Here is a 21,360-nt window from a genome sequence, read left to right as displayed (position 1 = left end):
GGATTTCTTTTCTCGCATGAATTCGATTAAGCTTTAACGCCATTGAAAATGAAAAATGTGAGCACACGGTTTTTTTTCCCGCTTGTATGAGATAGATATTTTGTCATTTTCTCCGGAAAATGTCGAGCATAGCCATCGATTCAGAGTAAAAATGCAGTCATCGTACTCTAACTATAATTGAGAGCTAACAAAAAGGAAGCAATAATAGTAACAATCACATTGAAACAGGATCTTCCGCATACACCGAACCGATGGCATGCGATTGTTTATTCGAACTGGGTTTGCAATTCGATCATAACAAAATGTCATTTTTTATTTTCTTTTACCGCTTCGCTCAAGTTGCAATTATCGATTACGATTATGTTCGTTTCTGTTATGCGATACCCATCTGCTCCATACAATACAATCCAATTCGATCCAGTGAAAATGGCAAAAAAGCAACTTTAGCACTCTAACCTCTTTTGCTCGACTTCCTTTTCGCCCATTATTTAAAGAATCTTCATCGCATTTTTTTTTGTCCGCTCGCTCTGTCATTTCATTCGTTTGTGTTTGTCCTGTTTTGTTGTTGTTTGTGTCCACCTACAGTTGTGTTCAATGCACATCTCCTTTTCGCATCGATGCATTCCGATGAAATGAATTTATACATGACAATTTTCTCATTCGCAGGGAGTTGTTTTAACGCACAATGCAAGCGCTCGTGTTATTCGATCCAATCAAAGTTTAGTGTTGCAACGCGTCACAAGGCATTCGGCTGGAAACTATTCATGCAGCGCAATAAATGCTGAAGGCGAAACTGTTTCTAATCAGCTCGAACTGCGCGTCAAATGTAAGTACACAAGTTCAATTTTCACATTTTTCAATATTCTTCGGTGTTGCTGTTGTTTTTGTTCCCCGTACATTAGTTATCAGAAATGCCATCAATGAAAGAAAACCGCATTACATCTGGGCACGAGTAAATCGGATTATGTAGAATACACCGCAGGCACACTAGCCTTTCAGTTGAATGAAGAAGTTTTTGAATGCAATTTAATTACTTTTCCGTTTCATATTACACAATTTTAGCAAAGTGTGTATTCAAAGTCGGTATTTAAAATAATGATCAAATCTATAAAATGTTACTGAAATGAAAATGGTTGCAAATTCATTACGAAAAACGCTCATTCATTCACTATTTCGAATGGTCTCCACCCTAAAATGTAATCGTAACCGAATACGAGGTAAATGCTTTAGTTCAAACTACTCGTAAAGCGCTTCAGTTCATTTCAAAAACCAGTAAAATGGCATTGAATAGATTGAGATAGATGATTTTGTTGTCTTTTTATTGATTCGGTTCTTTTTTACTGCCAAAAAGAAGAAGAAAACTTTTTCATTTCAAAAAGTATTTGGCATACATCATTTCAAGTACGATTTTGTAAGTTGTTTGATTCCAACAAAAAATCCGTTCCGATGACAAGACATAAAGCATCTTGTCTCTACTAAGTCGATATTATGTCGACGGTGGTGTCTTTCGGTCCGAGAGAATGGATACGCATGATTTGGACAAGTTAGACACTCAAGTGTTACATAAGGATTTCAATCATCAATTTGGTCATGTATGCAAAAGCTTAAGGTAAAAACCATCACCGTCATCATCATCATCATCACCGAACAAAAACTGCATCTGTTTCAGACAGCAAGCTGGAAAATTTGCTGTGCACTCTTGATATTTAGCAGTCGGTATGCGGTATTTGGTATTCGGCTTCTCGAATCGTTTGTGACTCTTTTTTTGTTCTTGTTGTTGGTCAAATGCTATTTGAGATACATACATGTATATCTATTTTCAAGGTAAATTTTCGTTCAACTTCAGTCATGGAGAAAATACGTTCGAATCTGGAATGAATTTTTCCAATTCCGCAACTTTTCATTACTTGTAATTGTTGAAGTGACCAACCGGAGTCGGACGACCATACTGCACAGAATTTATCTGCAAATTGCATAAATGCATTTCCGAGAAAATATTTGCTGTTTTGTGGTTAAGACATCTTCAGTTTGCAACTTGCAATAAACTTAGACGAATTGTTGAAATGTTTTCGTTTTTTTTCTTTTTTTTGAAATTTTGTTTTGCATTGTTATTTTATATATTAACTTGATTCGTCGAATAGTTTTCTCAACCTAAAAACATTGTACAAATATATGTGATTATTTTACAGATGCTCCACTTTGTGTCAGCGATAAGGTTGTGATTGTCGGTGCATTTCGAAATGAGAATCTCAACATTTACTGTGAAGTGCAAGCTGATCCACCTCCAAGGTTTGTATTAACATGTATTTACCATCTTATTCTCATCAAAAACCGAAAACTTTAAGCAAAACGGCATTGTACATTAGATAAACGAACTCAGATAACGGCAAACAAACATACCACACATATATGAAAGATGTACGATTCCATCTTGGTCACACAATTTTCATCATTGTTTGGTGCTCTATTGCAATTTTAATCCCTGCTCAAGATCTGCACTAATCACAGACACATTTTCTTTGATTTGAATGAACATTTTATATGCATTTGCAGAAAACCACTAATTGGACATTTTTGACCGCACGCAATAATATGCCAAACCAGATGCATTCATGCAAATCACGTTTATAATGGTTATTCCGCATAAAATTGAAACAATAAATTCTCAGTTAGACATCAAATTGAAACACACAAAAACCATTCAGACGGCATCGAGTGTCTGTTATCGTGTCATGCAGAAATATGTATTTAATCAAGCAAAAATTAGCTTTATTAATTTGAATGTGCCCATTTTTTGAGTGCAAAAGTTTTGATTCATTCGAATGTGATTAAAAGTCGTAGTTTTGAAAAATATTGCTCTCATTAAAACCGATTTCATTTTCAAACATTGAAGTACGGTTGCAAGTGTGTCATCATTCAGACCACAATCTAATTGGATCAGTTTTTTTTAGAGAAGAAAATAACATACCTTCGTTCGTTACTCGCTTTATACGGAAATTTCGCAATAATTTAGCAGAGTCATTCGGATTGACCGACATTTATTTTTAAATGATGAAGATTGATTAGTCAATGTATCATAATCACAAAATCCACAAATTCCAATTAAAGCAGAATTCTGAGCAGAATCTGAGTTTGTCATTTTCAACTCTTTTTTTTTTTTTAATTTCAAATTCGAATAAATAGATCATTTCGTTGGAAATTCAATAACTCGGGAGAAACACTTGACGTGGGCAAGGAACGTCATCATCGCAACGGATCAACAAGCGTTTTGCAGTATACACCAGTCACAGATCAAGTAAGTGGTTCATTATTAAAAATATTGTTTAAAGTTGTTTTCTTAGCAAGCAACATTTGTTTCCTTGGTATCTTTTCAACTGTCTTTGAAATATATGTAAATTCCATGTGATTTTCCCAATGTCTTTTAAGAAACTTCACTGTTTCTGTCTTATAACGACTTTATGCTAAGAATTGTGATTTTACTTCTACTTTAGAAAAAATCCCGTCTATTTCATTGTCTGTCTCTGGCCATTTATACTCCCGACCAAATAACCCGTTTCATCAAATAAAAACAACGTTTAAATTATAAGTTTTTCGTCTTTCACATTTACCTTCACGAGCGGCTAATTTGAATAAGTGATTAAAATTCGGCAAAAGAAGGGCTCGCCTACTTTTTGAAGCACTCCTTTAAAAAAAATTCACAAACAACTTGAAGGAGAAAAAAAAGAATTATTATTCTTTTGGAGTGTGTTTTCGTGAAAAGGAGGCGCGCGCACGCACACAAAATCATGGGGTGTCCAATATATTTATATCTTATTTGCGCGCAAGTCTTGAGCAAATAAAATACCGAAAAAAATACGAAAAGGTTTATGCAATGTTGAACTGCATCCGAAATGAGTAATTGCTAATTAGAAGCTCATTTCTTGCTGCCTGTGCCCAATTCTATGCTGTTTTTTCATCCAATGGACTCTCTCATTTTCAGAGTGATAGACGAATAGAGTGATGGGTGGGGGCTGGAGAGAGAAAGAGAAATTTTATAAACTGTGAGAAGAAAATCTCATTTAAATGTGTTGAATGCTCTTCATTCGTCTGGAATTTCAATATGCATACAAAGAAGAGTGGCCGCGTTTTTCTGCATACTTTGTTTGTTCTGCTTGAGCAAAAGAAAAACTCGATGAAAATAGTTGAGATGGTCTCTGCACCTTTCAGCATTTTTTTTTTTTTTTTGCTTTGCAGCATCCAATCGATATGATTGAATATAAGTTTTCTTATGATATTCACTGCAAGAACATTTCTTTATCACAAGAATCGAAACTTTATCGCTGAAGAGAACATTAATAGAGAAAGGCAGAAAGAAAAAAAACTTGCGTCAAACATTTTCACAGTGTCCAGAGAACGTGAACTTCATAATTCACCGTGATAATAAATGTGTACGTAAAAGAACCATTTATTTTGTGTGGAAATTTTTTAGTTTGCTTAGTAGCAAAAACGTTCGACGCGATCACCCCTTTTCCGAACAAACACACACACAGGAAGTTGTCGTTCGCTGACGACGCTCAACAAGAAGTATTTCGCTACAATAACAATAAAAAAATGAAGAAAAAGACGACGATGAAGAAGAGAAAAAACGAATACAGAATAAATATTGTTATGATCAGCATAAAAAATTGAACACCCCAAAAGTACCGAAAAGTATAACGAATGGAACCGAAGAATTGTATCTCGGGCAATATACAGCTATTTTATTATTACTGTGCGCACAAAATATTTCAACAATCTCCCTGTGGGAACATCATGTAATAAAAAAATAATGCAAAACTTTGCTTCTTCTCACATTTTTATTCTCTTCTATTTCGTTTGACTTTCACGTCTCCTTCCTAATGATTTCTTCTTATTTATATTCGACGTCTTCTCTCCTCATCGCCGCACCAGAAACACACACACACACACACCAGACAAAGTAAGCGCATCCATTGCTACATTATGAAAGGAATATCATACAACCAAACTAATATTACATCGAACACATCACAAAGTCTTCTGTTGCTTCGGTTGTCTTTCTATCATGTTGTGAAGACGATGTACAAAATACTATGTCTTGAACGCTAGTGCATGGTTTCAGTCGCAACCACTTATGGAAAATCTCATCTGATTTTCATATTGAAACTAATCCATGCATTGATTTTTATATTGAATTTAAATTCCAAAACACCACGGATCACATGCTCACTTTTTGAATATTTCAAAACACAGATTCGAATCGATTTAGACTATCTTTCGATAAGACTTCAATACAAACGATGGAACTTTTCGAAGAAAGAAGCAACAAATGAAAAAGAAGGTTTTTGTGTTTATGATTTTTCTGGCAATTTCTCTCAAAGACAAATCAAAATTTTTGCATAAATTCCCGCCTTATTATTTGTAGTTGTTGTATATATCATAGCAAGACCCTTGCAAGTTTTCATCTCGAAAAAACAAAAAGCAAAAAAAAGTCATCACTTTCACTTCAAAAAAAAAAAAAAAAAACTCAAACAAATCGAGATAGAATATTCGCAACAAATCGAGATAGAAAATTGAAAAAGCTCTCTTTCGACTTTTCACTCAGAAGTTTGTTTTACAGATAGACTCGTTGAATGAATAAAATGTGTTTCAAAATTTGGAATTTTACTCTTATTTTTTGAATTAATAGCCAAAAATGTTCAGAATGTCTCATTCGAGGCAATTGACCCAACCTCTACGAATTCAGCTCGTAATGTTCGAATATGCAAAAAGAGAATTTTAAAAGTAAAAAAAAGAAACTAAAAACATATACTTTTCTCCGTTTCAGTGAAGAGTATAAAAATTATTTTATTGCATGATACGTGTTGGGTGGTGATATACGATATTCTTTTTGGCTAAAATTGTTCGGTATGCTCGGAATCGCACGTAATATAAAATACGAGCTTCAAATGCTCTCCATCTCACTCTCCGCCACTTGATCGACTTTTCGAGCATTTCAGTTCGATGAAAGAACGTATTTTCGTCGAGTAAAAATCGGTGTACAAATGAAACGGGCTATGAAAAGAACAGTTTCATTCACCGAGCCGTTCTCTCATGCTCAAATATTCAATCGCTACGTGTTTTATATCTTTTTGAATGTTTTGCAAAAAATGTATTTTTATCCAAGTTCGTTTGTGTGCATGGGTATGCGTTTGATGCTTTGCAAGAAAAAAGTGAAGAATAAGAATTTGTGTCATATTTGGATGATATAGTTTATGAGTTATATTCAGTGATCTGAATGTCCGAGAATAAAAGTGAGAATTTTTTTTTAATTTTATTTTTAAAAATTATTCTATTCCATTAAACCAGTGCACAAAGTTTGAAGGATAAAAGTTATGTTACACAAATTCAAACAGACTGTGCAAAAACTTATTAAAGAATAAATAATTTCAAAATTTTATAAACGAAAATTTGATATTAGTTTCTCTGGCGTGTTTTCTTCACCTTATAAACAATCACTTCAATGAGTAGATATATGAATTTTTCAATGTTGAGTCGTAAAAATTCACAATAAATGGATATCCACTTATAGCTTTGATTGCATTTCGTATTTTTTCGCCGAGATCACAATACACTGGCGGAAAGTAGTTTATCAAAATCATCCAATTTTGTTGATATTTTTTGAATATCAATTCGAACAGATTTTCAGTTCCGACATTGGTGGTGATGTCATTTTGTTGAAAGACGCATTCAACATTAAGACTTCTTTTTCCACTGACTTTGTATTGATTTATAATCAAATAAACATTGATCAATCCAGTTGCCCGTTTGTAAGATAAAGCGAGGTTATCGAAGTCAAAATCTGAACTGAATTTCTCACTTATTCGTAGTTCACCATTATTATCGATTGTTGAAAAGACAAAAATGTGATAAAATGCGAAGAATTTTTTGAAATCGTTGATGTTCATGGGTAAATTGTCAAGGTCAACAAAAATCAATTGAAAAATGTGATCGGTTGGTTCGTGTGGTTTCCATGGTAGTTGACGTGGTTCTTGGGTGACGTCAGTCCAGAGCCATGGAATGGAACGTTGACAGTTCGATTGAATGTCGGTGATCAATTGAGTGACTTGAAAGGCATTTGGATCGTAAAGAATGTGGCCAGTTCGAAATTGGCCGTCGATAAACAAATGGCAGATCAAAAGTGCCAAATTTTGGAAATTTGAAAAATTTGGAATCAACAAACTCGTCAAGGTCATTTCGATTATTGGAAATTTCGAAGGTCACAATGATCAACGTGGTACTAATTTTTATTGTTCAACTTGTTATGTAATGCAAAATTATTATTGAATGAAATTGAAATTTTCTGATAAACTGAACTCGAACTTTTAAACGCGTCTTGTTTGTTTAAAATGTTGATTTAAACTGACGTGGTTCACATCAAAACAATTAAGATTAGCAGTTGGCTTTCCATTAGTTTTATGATGCCATTAGCACTTAACGCCAAGCATTTGATGGAAATTGATAATCGAGTGAAATAGAACATTTCTATTTCTGTATCTCTTAATAGAAATTCTTCAATGTTGCAAGTACTATAGAAGTCTCTCTTTCATTCTCGTGCATTCATATGATTCAAGTCGTTGGGTTTATGAAAAGGATATGAGCAGCTCAGAGGCATTGGCATCACTGTATATAAACGGAAAATCGGGCGAAAGAGAAATTGCGGTGTGTTTTTATATGTGTGCTCATTCCTCGATTTCGACTCTCCATACTTTTAGTTGTACGCTTTTTGTTGAGAACGATGATGTTATTGCTGTTTATTTGCTATGTCTTTCTATCACCATAATCTAGCAATATTTATGCATTTTATTTTCTTCGTCATTTTTTTTAGGCTCATCCCATTCCTCGAATCGGGACCATTATATATTTTCCACAGATTTTTGTGTTTTCTTCTCCTTACCCGTTCACTTTACCTTGATCAACCAGATTTGTTTTTTTTTACATTGCCGTAGACTGTATGAGAAAAGTACCAAACAAGAGGAAAAGTATTTCGAACATCTAATGGGAATGCGAGCATATGGCACCATATTTATCATTGTCAAAAGTTCGTCTCGCAATTGCAGCCTCTGATCAAGCAGATTTTTCGAAAACACACAAATAATGTTATCACTTTCGATTCGTGATGCTTTTTTCTTTGACATTTTTGGTGTTCATGTCATTTTTATTTATTTATATATAAATTATTTGGATGCCTGAATTTTGAATTTACATGTGCATCATCGTTATTTGTCCGATACGAAATGTTATTTTTACTGAATATAAGTATAGATTTGGGTGTAATTTTTGTCGGCCGTCATACATTTTTCCACATCAATTTGCTGTTTTTGTCAATTTATCTGACATGTTATTCGAATGTGTCACGTGAATGCGTATCGAGTTTGGGGTGTACGTAAATGATGCCGGGGCATACATTAAGAGAAAGAGAGAGAATGAAAAATCGTAAAGAACGATTTTGATTCCCATTTAATAATGTGATGTCGCTCAGAGGTGTGTCTTCTTTGTATTCTAGATCTGTTTTGCATTGTGTGGACAATATAAATGGTTGGCATTCGAGTGAGAATATATGTTTCATTTTCTGTATACATATATCGATTTGATGGTCGCGTATCGGGCCACAGAAAAACCGACGTGAAATGCGATAAAAATTTGAATAATGAACTTAAAAGGCGTATGTGTCAGTATACTTAACATGACATATTCACACACTTATTTCGAATGAAACCCATCATAAATTTGGTTGTATGATACTCCGTTAACACCGTTTCAGAAATGATATATACGCATCAGCCATTTATAACTAATATTTTATTAATATTCGTCGATTTTACTATTTCGTTTTGGATTTGAATAACGCTCTTCTCGTGCAGTTGAATGAAAACAGCATCACAGCACACCATGTCACAGTTCGTACATTTAATATGATGAACAGATCGAATGCATATATTTTGACTGATGGATGGAAGCAATTTCAAATCTATAGCAACGTTACTTGAATATAAATTGGGCACTTTGTTTGTCTTGTTGTTGCTTTGCTCCCTCTCTCTCTCTTTTCATGTATGCCATATTTATTTCATTTTTATATATTGAGAATCCGCGCTTACAAATGGATGGAATTTTATTTAACATTTTCGTCTCAATAAATTAGTGGTTTCTCTCAGATGAACTAAAAAAAAGTATTTGAAATTGCTGAGAGAGTGCCCAATTTACGAGCACTTTCATTTCTCGTCAGCAACTTACAGATTCACGCTACACAAGTTTGAATTAATAAAGTAAAATGGAATTGGTTCCCATAGTTTCATTGAATGAATTAGCTAGCAATTGCTTATTTCCAGAATTTTAATTTGTTAAATTGTATGAGATTACAAATGGCGAACAGAAAACGAAAAAACAGCCGAAGCTATAATGAAGAAGATTTGAAAAACAATAAAGTGACCTAAAAGCTATTCCACGAAGAAACAGATGGAGGGCAAGAAGAACAAAGTCAAAGTAGTTCCTATTATAAATAGGATTTCCGTGAAATTGAGTGAAAAGATACGTTTGATACGTTTTGCATTTAACATAAATTTTGAATTTAATTCCTAAATCACTTTTCTGTTTCCATTTTAATTTCAGAGTGTGTCCTCATTTAGAACTAATTGAGTTTGAACAAAAGTGAAAAAATTAGTTTTAAACTAAATCGAAAGCATTTCCCCTAACAAAAGCCACAAATTAACATCAACTATGAAATAAACGATAACACAATTAGTTGAAAACAATGGTTTATGTTTTGGGTTCGAAAGATCAATAAATTTAGATAAATCGAATTTCAAGTGAACTTTGGAATATATATATAAATTAAATGTAATTGGATTTGATTTATGATCTGTAATAGAAAACACTTTCGAAAAATTTTACATTTTCCATAAATAGAATTTTGTGTGACGATCACTATTTTTATCATTATCTAGGTGACATAACATAACAATTCAATTAAAAATAATGGAATCAATCGACGTGACTCGTGTAAAACCGAAAAGCGAAAGGTTTGCCATTATAAATTTAAAAAAAAATGATTTTCATGTTTTGAATTTGATTGCAAGTGCTTTCGATGTGTGATATTGTGTTGTCAGTCGATACACATTTAAAGCCGGGTTTTTGCTGTACATACACATAAATAACGTCTGATCCGTAAATTGCTTTGGCATCGAAAATTGTGTTGTAAAGTTAATTAAGTTTCATGAATAGTGAATAGAATTGGAGAATGCATTGATAAAATAAGACGTCGTCGCCGTCGTTGCCGTTGTTGTTGTTGGTGTTTTTGTGTATCGGTGCCATTGAGTTTGAGGATAGGTGTTGAACTGAAGATTATTTGTATTGAAAAGCGACACAATGGCAAATGGTGTGTTTAGTCAGTTCAAGCAAATCCAATATGCACGCATAATATGTATCAGCTGTACAACCACATGCAAATACATGGCCATAGTGAAAATGCTGTGTGTGAGCTGCATTCCAAACTCAACGCAACCGAATAAATGCATATCTTATTTGTTTGGTAAAAGGCAGCAAGCACAACAACAACAACCGTAGTGGTGATGGTAGTTTTTGCTTGCGCATCCTATCTAAATAAAGCCATTTTCAATGTTAATTTCGAAATGTATGCAATGTCATTCATTTAGCTGAGGCTAGTATGTTTATTTAGAACAAGATTAAATATGTTGGTTCCAGCTACGAATAAATAAAGTCATTTCATCCATGCATTCCAATATATGAATGCGCTCTATATGTGTGCGCTGTGTGCGGTGTTGTCGTGCAACGTATACAAGAACAAGTCGACTACAATGTCGAAATAAAGCAATTGAATGAACCATGTTAAGAAACCGATATTCGTCCGCACGGATTCTTGTATTACATTATACCATAAACAAAATGGCTCATTTTACCATTGCCATGGCTGTTACATCGCATTTTGAATCTATTTCGTAACATTCGATATCACTTATGTGTATGTGTGTTTGTTTATTTTCTTGTCTTCGTGCTTCTCTCTCTCTCTCTCTCTCTCTCGCCTTTCAGTTCTTGTTGCATGTGAATTGAAAAACAGCAACACCGAACAAAACTCTCAATATCTGTCGTAAATTTTTAACACACATACACAAAAAAAAATTCGCACTCTAATAACATTCACTGTCAACGAATCGGAAAATTGAAAGCATTCACACAAAATTTCCATGAAAATTAAACAATAAAGTGCAAACGAATACAAATGATGCAAAAACCGATAACTGAAAAACATAACTTGTGAAAATGAAAATGAATGCAAACGAGTGAAGAGAGGGGAAAGGAGGGAGAGCTGGGGAGAGGGAGGCAAGAAGAAAATGGAAGACGAAGTGAAAAACTGACGCACACGAACTGCAAATTCATATTTAGCTCGGAAAGCAATGCGCACGAACGAAATGCATACAGAAAATGCAGCAAAAGCGACCGACAGTGGTGACGGCGGAGAGCCATATTGAATGTGCTTGAGCTATAGTTACAACAAATTGTATGAGAGAGCTTGATGGAAAAAAGCATTGTGCAAGAGACAGAAAGAGAGAGAGGGAGAAAATTACTACTCCGCGGTATTTACAATGAAAACGTGCCGAATCGAGCAAATAACAATAACAAGCGAATGCCAAAACCGGATTCTATGCATTGGGCAAACGATACACGAGAATGTGTGATCTTTATTTATTTCGATTTTATGCGCATTTTCTCATTCATCTGACTACCAATTTTCGAATCGGGTACAAGCGATTGAATACATTGTTTTTCTCTCTCATTTTGTTGTTGTTGTGCTCTCCTAAGCCATTGCTTTTCATTGTTGTTGTCAAAAAGGTGAAAAAAGCACCTCGTTCAGCCAATCTCTTTTTTTTTCATCGAGCATTTTGAATTTGTTGTTGTCACATTGTATCGCATCACACGTATGCAGTTGGTTAACAATTTTGCTGCTCTTTCTCTATCTCCGGCACGATTTATCGATTACAACAACAGCATCAAAATTGGTAACAAGCACAACAACGATCCCTATGAATTGAATCGGATTGCAATGCGTAAAATGACATACAATTGCTTCATGCCATGCAATGCAATTAGATACGTTTCATTTTGTCAGTATACAGGCAGTATTGATTTGTCGGAACAAACCACTTTGTCGCCTTTGAAAATTTATTCACGACTCTCCATCCACTTCTAGCAATGAGCACCGCATATATACTTGTTTTTGAATATTTTTGTACTTGAAAAACAAACCTGAAAAATATTACAAAATATCATCGTTTGTGGGATAGCTCAAATATTATTCCATAAAATATTTCGGTTCGGACACGAATTTTCATGTGTAAATTTCAATTTGAATGAATATGGTGTGGTTGTGCTTTTTTGCATTTGTTTTACATTCTTTCTTACATTTTGTTACCATTTTGGAAGTGATCCATGAATAAGGTGTACGTATGTTTGATTCAGTTTCAGTCTGATGCTTTGCAGTTTCAGAAAGCTCAATCTATGAAATTAAAATCCGAGACGTTCACGGGTGCACTTTCCATTTCCGTTCATCTCAATTCGGTGTTCTATTTTGTTGAGCTGCAAAGTGTTGCATACCATGACGATGTGAAGAGAAGACGGATGATAGAACGATTTAGATTGTATTGGGCCGGTTGAAAGTGGTGTTTTGTAAATAAAACGTATACATGAATGGAAATATCATGCGAAAACAAGTGCAAAACGTTTAAATTCAGTAAAATCTCATTTGATAGTATCTGGCTTTCCAACCGACAGCCATTCGAATGTATAGAATGTGCATTACCTTCAGGCGGGTTGTGATAACCACTACAACACGATGCATTGTTTCACATTAAATACAACCAAAAATCGGCTCACACTAAACGCGATGGTAGCGAGCTGGTTCTATAAAAAAAATTATGTGAATAAGGGGGAAAGAGAAGTCGAGAGAGAGAATGAAAGAGAGTAATTGTGAGCGGTCGTTGTTTAACGTTGAAAAGGAACTTTTGTAATGAATAAATTTCGAGAGAAAATGGAAAATTTATGCGCACATTTTTATATGTTAGTAAAACCAACCGACTGAGACTGAATATCGCACCGAAAGTGTGTAAATTTGATGCAGTAGTCGACGATTGTTGCTTATAAACTCTACCGTTGCCACTAACAATACACTTATCTCGTGTGAATTCATTATACGAGCCGAGCAAAAATATGATCCGGTGATGAAATGAGTGTGTTTTTTTTTTGCTACTTTGCCTGCTCGGTTGTTGTCGTAATGATGACCAAAAAGATGAATATGCCATTCAACGTCGCATGAATAAATCTCTTTCCTCTTATTTTTTTTTAATTTACATTGGTCGTCACAGAAAATCAGCATTCATCATTTGGTTGTGTACTTGTGTTCGGTGATTGCATGACTGTGTAAACATTCAAATTATTATTGGTGGAAATGTTTACGCGAAATTCATTTCAATTTTTCATTATTGCAATTGTTATGGTCGTTCATTCAGTTTTCATTTTCCGCACTGTTTGCCATTGCTACGTTCGGCAAACCAAAAAGTGAAACGGTAGGTACAGAACACGCTTTCTTAAAAAAAAAACTTTCAATAAAATTGCGACTAAATTATTCTCTCATTGACCTAATTACAAAAATTGTGAAAACTGTTTCCTTTTCCACTTTGTGAAGCGACACAATTTTTTTTTCTTCTTCGCTCAACTGTTTATCATTTTCATTCATCTTTGATGCTTGTTGAACCAACAAAGTTGCTTAATTTTTGTCATTTTTGCCGCTGACCTTTTTCTATTACATGAATACTTGTGTATGCATCGTAAATTTCCAATTAACAAATTACATTTATAACTTTGTCCTTTTGCCTTGCTCTCACCGTTTTTTTTCTCTTTCTTACAGGATTACGGAACTTTATCATGCTGGGGACAAAACGAAGTCGGCATTCAGAGTCAACCATGTGTTTTCCAAATTGTATTAGCAAGTGAGTCAAAAACATCATCATTTCCATTTCTAGATTTGAAAATGTTTGCATTTTTACCTGAATTTTTGAATTATGACTAAAGGGAATGAAATGAAATACACTGTATACTCATTGTTATCGCACTTTAGCTGGTGTAAAATGATATCTTCATAAAAACAAATTGCATTTCGGGTAGTTTTTTTAAAGCGCAATCAAATGAAAATAATAAGAGAATTTATAGAATGAAAAACCGTCAATTCCATTATCGTTGAGATTGTCATATACAGATTTTGCGTAAGCAAAGTTATTCGCGTCGGCGATGAAACACCGAAAACACCATTACCAAAGAAACTGATAATACTGTCGTCACTTGTAATCTACCGAATATTTTATAAGCAATGCTGTTGTTTTTCGCCGGAATGGAAAATAGAGAATCATGATATGATTTTAAATGGAGCGCGGCGAGTTTTCTTTCTATTCATATTTGTAAATTGCAACAATGATAGTTTTGGAAAAGAGCATTCATTTTGATTATATCTATGTTCTTTCGCATCTTTTATGAGCGACAAAAAGAGTTTCAGTGTATGCCACAGAATTGGCCTTATGGAATGTTTACAAGACGACAAACTCCCTCTAACTCTGTGTATGTGTGTCTATTCAAATTTCATTATCACTCACAACAATAACAGGTAATAAAAGGGTTATGACAAAGAACAAGACGAGCAATAAGTATACGAAACAACAAAATATTTGGAAAATCTAATTTTTGGCTTGAATCGACAAACACAAACCCACCCACAGAGGGAGAGAGAGACGCTGCTATCATACCTCGAAACTTTCACCAAAGTACAATGAAACAATAAGAATTTTCATCATCGTTTGGATATGATCGCTTGTTGCTCATGTTGTTGAGTGACACTGAGATTACTGCTATTTTGTCGGATGTGCGTGCGCGCTATCTAAAAGAAAGAAAAAAAATCCAAAACGAATAACCACGTTTATAGTCCTGCGAAGACAACGTGAGATAAAATAATATGCATTGCAATCATGAGATGAAGGGAAAAAATATCAACCATCGCACAACACACAATTCTGATTTTCTAACGCGTACGTGAGCCAAACCAAAAATCCGAGCAATGATGATAGAAACGTTGAATACGTCGTGCACATCGAACACAATGCAAATTTAATTTAAAATAAATAAAACTTTATGTGCGCACATTACACGTCGCCATTCGTGATGACACCAAAATTCAATTGGATTTTTGGCGGCAACGGCAACGATATAGCAGTAGCTATGGTAATAGCGATGTTGGCCATTCGTCAGTCATTTTCAATCAATTCTCAAGTTGAACAAAGTTTCGCACACCAGATGGTATTAAATAGAAAAATTCATAATTCATCGCAGCAACTGAAACACAACAATAAATTGATTAAATTGATCTACTGAAGAGGTGGGGAGGGGTGCCAAAGAAGTCGTTGGCTGATTGAGTGGTCGTGATGAAATTTTCTAAACCTCTTGTAATCTCACACTCTGTCCTTACCTATCACTTTGTCTCAATCTGACATTTTACATTCCGTTGTCTGCCACACTATCGATTCAAGTAAATGAAACCACCTACAGCTCCGACACCTAATCACATTTTCCAAGCAATAAATTCTTTTACTCGACTACCTCACATCCTTCATATGGTTTTTTTCTTCTCTTCATCATTTTGATTGAAGACGATGAAGAACACACCACAAAAATAGAAAATCAGACATGTTCTAATCCATTATTGCTTAGGTGGCTGACGTGAAAATTTATGCGTGAAATTTGATTCATTGCACGTTGCGGTATGATATTTAAAATGCAAAGTTTCAACCAAAGATGTCATTTAAAAGCTTTAAAATTCGTCATTTTAAACGGTCTGCATAATAAATGGATCGCATTTATATATCTCGTTTGTCTGCTTGTACATTTAAAATAGGTCTTCCTTCGGCTGTACGCAACTGCACCTATAGCAACCAAACGCAGATTTCCGTTGAAATTCATTGCATTGCTGGCTATGATGGAGGTTTGCCGCAGTATTTTGTGCTGGAATTGGTTTCAACGCAAACGGGACGCGTACGGTACGTTTTACAGACGCTTTTTACAGCGCACATTTGACGTTGAAAGTGATGATTGATATTTATCTGGTTTTTTTTTTAAATTACAGATTTAACCTTACCAATTCGGAGGAGCCATACTTTTTGGTTGAATCATTGGAAGCATTGCATTCGTTCGATAGCGTTGAAGATCGTTCATTTCGAGTGGTTATCTATGCATTGAATCAAAAAGGTCGAAGTCCAAAGGTTATACTCAAGGATTTGTTGATTGGCGATCGAGACCATCATCCAAACTGTAAGTGTTAGATTTTAAATAATGATATAATTGCCGCAGACACTTATTTGTGACAAGAGTTATTATCAATGGCATCCAAATGCTCATTAAATAATAATCTTTTCATACAATTTTTTTTTGCAGCTGTGGAAAATGGTGCAATGCAACTGTCACCGATATTCTTTGGTATTTTATTGACAATCTTATGTCTGATGTCGTACTGTGTTGTTCGCATTTTATGGAAGCGGTCACAGCAACACAAACCCGACGATGTCACAGATAGCTCCAAGCAATCGAGCAGTTTACTGTGTACAAGTGTTGTCGGTAATACGAATGGAACAACCAACAATGCCAATCACACGGATACGATAACAAAGGTTTGTGTTTGTATGTTTTTTTAAGCATAGAGAGCGTCAACTTTTTGACTATTGTATTCACTTTTGATAATAATTCCGTACTATCCAATGTTAGAACGATAGTTTTGCTATATATTTGGGTTCCATCTACGCAAGCACACACACCAGCGCAGTTCACCTTTTGTTCGGGCATAGTTGTGTTTCACGTGCTTTTTTAACCAAATAACGATTATTTATACTTGCATACAGAGTGGCTCTTTCGTTGTGCATTCGGTCCGTTGGCAGCAAAAACGCACTGAACTTGTTTTATTTTGAAGCGTTGTTTGATTTTTGTGTACGATGTATAAAACAATCTCTGCTTCGCGTCATCGTGCCCAAGAGTTTGAGCTTGAGTTTGAGTTTAAGCTTTTGTTTTTTTTCATCATTTTTTTATTCGAAACTTTAACACACCATACCGACATACACAGTTTAGTCGCCGGTACGATATGCATCGTATGTACACAATTTTGCTTGAATTTTAGTAGCTCAACCATTTACGGTAGCAGTTTTGCGATAATAATGATTGTAATAAGTGCCTCAAACCATCATATTCATATTTTATAAACGGATATATTTATTTGCAAGCGCTCTTTCTTCATCGCACTCTTTCACACAAACACACACACCCTCAATAAGTATATATGTATGTGTCTTTCTGGAGTGAAATTCTGTTTGTTTTCGATATTAAAACGCATAAAACACTGAAACTGCCACATTCAGTCGATGTAACGAGAGTTTCTTCTTTGTCTGCTACTGCTTCAATAATAATTTGCGTCTACCAACGATTCCACTTTTATGCTTTTCGCCAAAAGTACGAAAACAATATTAAAAAAAGCAGCACCAGCACACATACACGATTACAAAACAAGAGTAATACGGGAGCGCCATCAACCGACCGACAGTGTGTGTGCAATGTAAACAACAGTATACTCGATTAAAGTTTACAACATTGAAGAGAATTTGTTGACGTTGTTCATTACGCCTTCGTCTTTTTTTTTTTGCGCCCGCCTCTCTCCTTCACCTTAAGTAACAATCACAATATTCATATAAAATTATAGTCGCTTAAACGTTATTATGTCACATTATGCATTATTTCTATTATAATATTCGTCAAATGCATCAACTTGGTGCTTCGGGGGATAGGTTAATTCAAATACGTACGGATTTACTGGCGAAGAGAAAAGAGAGTCAACTAAACAAATATGGCGTGTGCATCAGTGAAGGAGAAAGAGAAAGAAAAATGTCGCATTAGCGCTCCCGCTACATTGCAAACAAAAACAATGCACTTCTTATGTTGTGTGTATATGTATTTTTTTTTCATCATTTATGTTAACGTCCGATGCCACTTCTAGCAATCATGCATCGCGCCGATAAGCTCTCCGAAAATAACAAAGCAGCAAAATAACTAGAGCCAGCAAGTTTTTATATAAATATTCTCTCTCTCGCTCACTCGCTCTGCATTCGATGTTAACATTTTTAGCAATTTCGTCCCATTTCGCTTTTATGCCGTTCATCCATTTAGCACTGAGAGTACTAAATCACAACTATTTTATGACTTTGCCTTGTTGTAAAAATTAATTAAAAAAAAAGTTTCAGCGCAAAATTATGACTTCGAGAAATAAAAAAAAATAAACAAAAGAACAGTGAACAAAAAAAATATTATCGGTTTCATGTGTGCAGGTACCCTGGCACTTTTTTTTAATGTTTGTCACAAATTATGCTCGTAAATTCATGTTAACTGGATGATTTTCCTTCCTCGTTTTTCCAAACGCTACACATTCATCCATTTTTCCATTCGATGACATAACTGTAATGTTTTTTGCATTTTCTTTTAATATTTTCACATAAAAGCAGAAGTACTCAAAATCCAGCCCACGATGGCAATATAATAATAGTGGCAACAAGGACATTAAGGCTGCAACCGAATTACTCGAAGATGAACGTGATCCAGACGTCATTCCGGCACAATTTTGTAAGTTTATTTCTTCAATTTTTATGTATATTATGAACTTTTTAACGTATATTCAACATTTAGTATGTAAATAAAAATTTGCACTTTTTCATCAAGTTTTTCGAATTGAATAAACAAAAAAAAAAAAACAATTTTACATTCGTAACTTTTTTTTCTCTGTGTATCTATCCGGTTGTACATTTGAAATTTGTAAATGATTTATCTCTAACGGAAACATTTTTTTATTTTATTTATTCACGATTTTTCGGTGTTGTATCTTCCAGCCACCAACGATATATCACTTAGTAATTACAAAACAGAATGGTCGGACGAACCATATGTAAGTACAAATTCATTTTCTTTTTTTGGTTTTACAGAATAAAAGTCGGAACAGAATATTAAAGTGAATCGATGAAAAAACAAAAAGTTGAAACTTTTTAAATTAAAAAAAAAAAAACTAAAAACTTTTAAGCTTTTTGTACGCACCACTTCGTGTTGGCATTTTTTCGATTTCGCTCAAATCAATTTGATGCGATTTCTGATGTTGATTCCGATTTAAATGGAATGCGTTTTTCCCCCTTTTTTTACAAATCAAACGCAATGCCCTATGTAAAAGTCAAACGTAAAAGAGCTTCGATTTATATTGAAATGCAATATAAAAGTGGATTTTATACCTTTGTTTGAATACACTTTTTTTGTCAAATGTTTTCAATAAAATAATTTCGTCGAATAGATGATGCATATGAGAAAAAAAACGGCGAGAATAAAAGTTCAAATTCAAAATTTTCAATTCAAGGTCTTGTTTTTTCCACTCAATAATCCGATTAACATGTAATGTCCATTGATTCGATCGGATTTTTTCCGAAACAATCACATCATTGAGTGTTTGAAAACAGTGTTTAAGCTGGCACAGCACATAAAATCACATCGAAAGTACACGTGATTCGCATGGAATTTGAAGATCACATTTTGACGCTTGCTACAAAACATTTCCACGGCTAGACAAAGCCGAAACTCGTTGAACGAAATTATTTTGAAAAGGTGCAAAATAGCGAAAATTCAAGTGTTACGCCGACCAAATTCTTTATTTTTTTTATTCTTCTTTGGTAATTCCAAAAAATGTTTTAAAAAGTGTGTAGACGTTTTTTGTTATGATTTGCGAAGCAACATTACGAGATATGATATCAAACGTCAGATTTCGTCAACGCATTATTATATTATATAATCGTAGAAATGAAAGGTGGGTGGCTGGAAAAAAAATTTCTCGTTGAAAAGATAAAGTTTTTGATGTAATTATCGCTGAACATTGAAGAAAGTGGAAAACAGCCTGAAGAATACTGTGGCATTACATATGTAAAAAAATGGTAATGCCAACTGGCCGAAAGCAATTCACAAAATGCTAAAACAACTTTGTACATACGATTTTTGTTTGGTTATTGTTCTTCTTTGGCTTTTCATCGTTTTTTATTGTTCTGATGCAGTATACTCTGGCAATTGTACTGTCTGTCATGCACCTTTTCAAACAAACAACAAAAAAAGAGAAAAATATGCCAAGCGACGACGAAAATGAGCGGGAAAAAAAGTACACCTACAAAATCCGCTTACCAAAATGAAAAATAGAATAATGCAAATGGTAAAAGTGCCAGTGAACGGTATAATAGGTGCGATAAATTTGAAAAGAAAACCTGTAAAAAAAGTCCAATGCAAAATTTCCCTGGAGATTGATTAGTAACGAGATTTTTTATGACACTTCATCCCTTCTTGAGTGTTCAACGGTGTTTTTTTATATCGTGGATATTTTACGGTGCATTTCACCAGTAATTTTCTGTTTCATTTTTTTTCGTTCGCATACTTTATTTTCACGAATTATATGAGAGAAAGTGATAGAGAAACACACTTGAATTGAAAGCAATTCGCCAGCGGCAACAGCGGTATTTACCAGGTGAGCGGGCACTTTTTTTCTCGCTCTTCTGTTTCATGTAATATCATGTGCATGCTCACGTGCAATAATAAAACCGCACAAAAGCTTGTGTAAAAAGTCACCTACACACATTTATACATAGACGAAATAAGTGGAAAGCTTATTTTCAACTAATAAACTCTTTGCACTTTTTCTGTCGAGCAATGCTTTACGATATGTATATAACGTTTTATAATTTCAACTGACAAATATCAGCGATAAAAAAAGTTTTTCGTATTCTTGCATAAGTGCCGATAAATTGAAAAATTCAGACCTTGACAACGAAAGGAGTTAATCATATTTTTGATACTTTTGAAAATGAACAACAAAAAAATGCGATGAACAACAACAATTCATGTGGTGGTGGCGACGACGACATACACACAAGAAACAATATAATCGCCCATGTACGCGCCAACACTCAAGTATCATACCGAATAAAAAAGCAATATCAAAACGCTTCCACCGAGACAAAGAAAGACATATTCAGACGCTGGAACCCATTTAATCATTCCGCAGTCAACCATTTTTAACCTTTTCAAATTCAATTTTTTCTCCATGGTTCTTTCGTTCGTTCGCAAACAACACTGCGGCACATTTTAAATACTCTTGAGCAGAGTGTACAATTGAGTGCGTAAATCGAGAGCAAGCGAGAATGAGAAAAAGAGAATGCCAGC

At 34.4% G+C, this 21,360-nt stretch overlaps 1 protein-coding gene across 5 annotated transcripts in view; it reads left to right on the top strand.

The window, feature by feature from the left end:
* LOC116337194 (nephrin-like) overlaps positions 1 to 21,360 on the top strand; it is a 279,498-nt gene that overhangs the window by 249,851 nt on the left and 8,287 nt on the right. For 4 of the 5 annotated variants that reach the window (XR_004200788.1, XR_004200789.1, XM_031761577.1 and 1 more), the window contains exons 12-20: positions 667 to 826; positions 2,190 to 2,289; positions 3,184 to 3,295; positions 13,955 to 14,036; positions 15,986 to 16,127; positions 16,214 to 16,398; positions 16,522 to 16,754; positions 18,624 to 18,744; positions 19,008 to 19,063. Coding sequence is in view for 3 of the 5 variants with exons in the window: in XM_031761577.1 (XP_031617437.1) it covers positions 667 to 826; positions 2,190 to 2,289; positions 3,184 to 3,295; positions 13,955 to 14,036; positions 15,986 to 16,127; positions 16,214 to 16,398; positions 16,522 to 16,754; positions 18,624 to 18,744; positions 19,008 to 19,063 (1,191 nt within the window). In the remaining 2 variants the exon portion in view is untranslated. The remainder of the gene's footprint in view (positions 1 to 666; positions 827 to 2,189; positions 2,290 to 3,183; positions 3,296 to 13,954; positions 14,037 to 15,985; positions 16,128 to 16,213; positions 16,399 to 16,521; positions 16,755 to 18,623; positions 18,745 to 19,007; positions 19,064 to 21,360) is intronic. The other variant, XM_031761579.1, reaches the window with a different exon arrangement.

Source organism: Contarinia nasturtii, unplaced genomic scaffold (assembly GCF_009176525.2).
Source record: "Contarinia nasturtii isolate CC-2019 unplaced genomic scaffold, AAFC_CNas_1.1 Cnas_scaffold_220, whole genome shotgun sequence".
Lineage (NCBI taxonomy): Eukaryota > Metazoa > Arthropoda > Insecta > Diptera > Cecidomyiidae > Contarinia > Contarinia nasturtii.
Note: the sequence above shows the minus strand (reverse complement) of the source record. Positions and strands in the feature narration are given on the sequence as shown.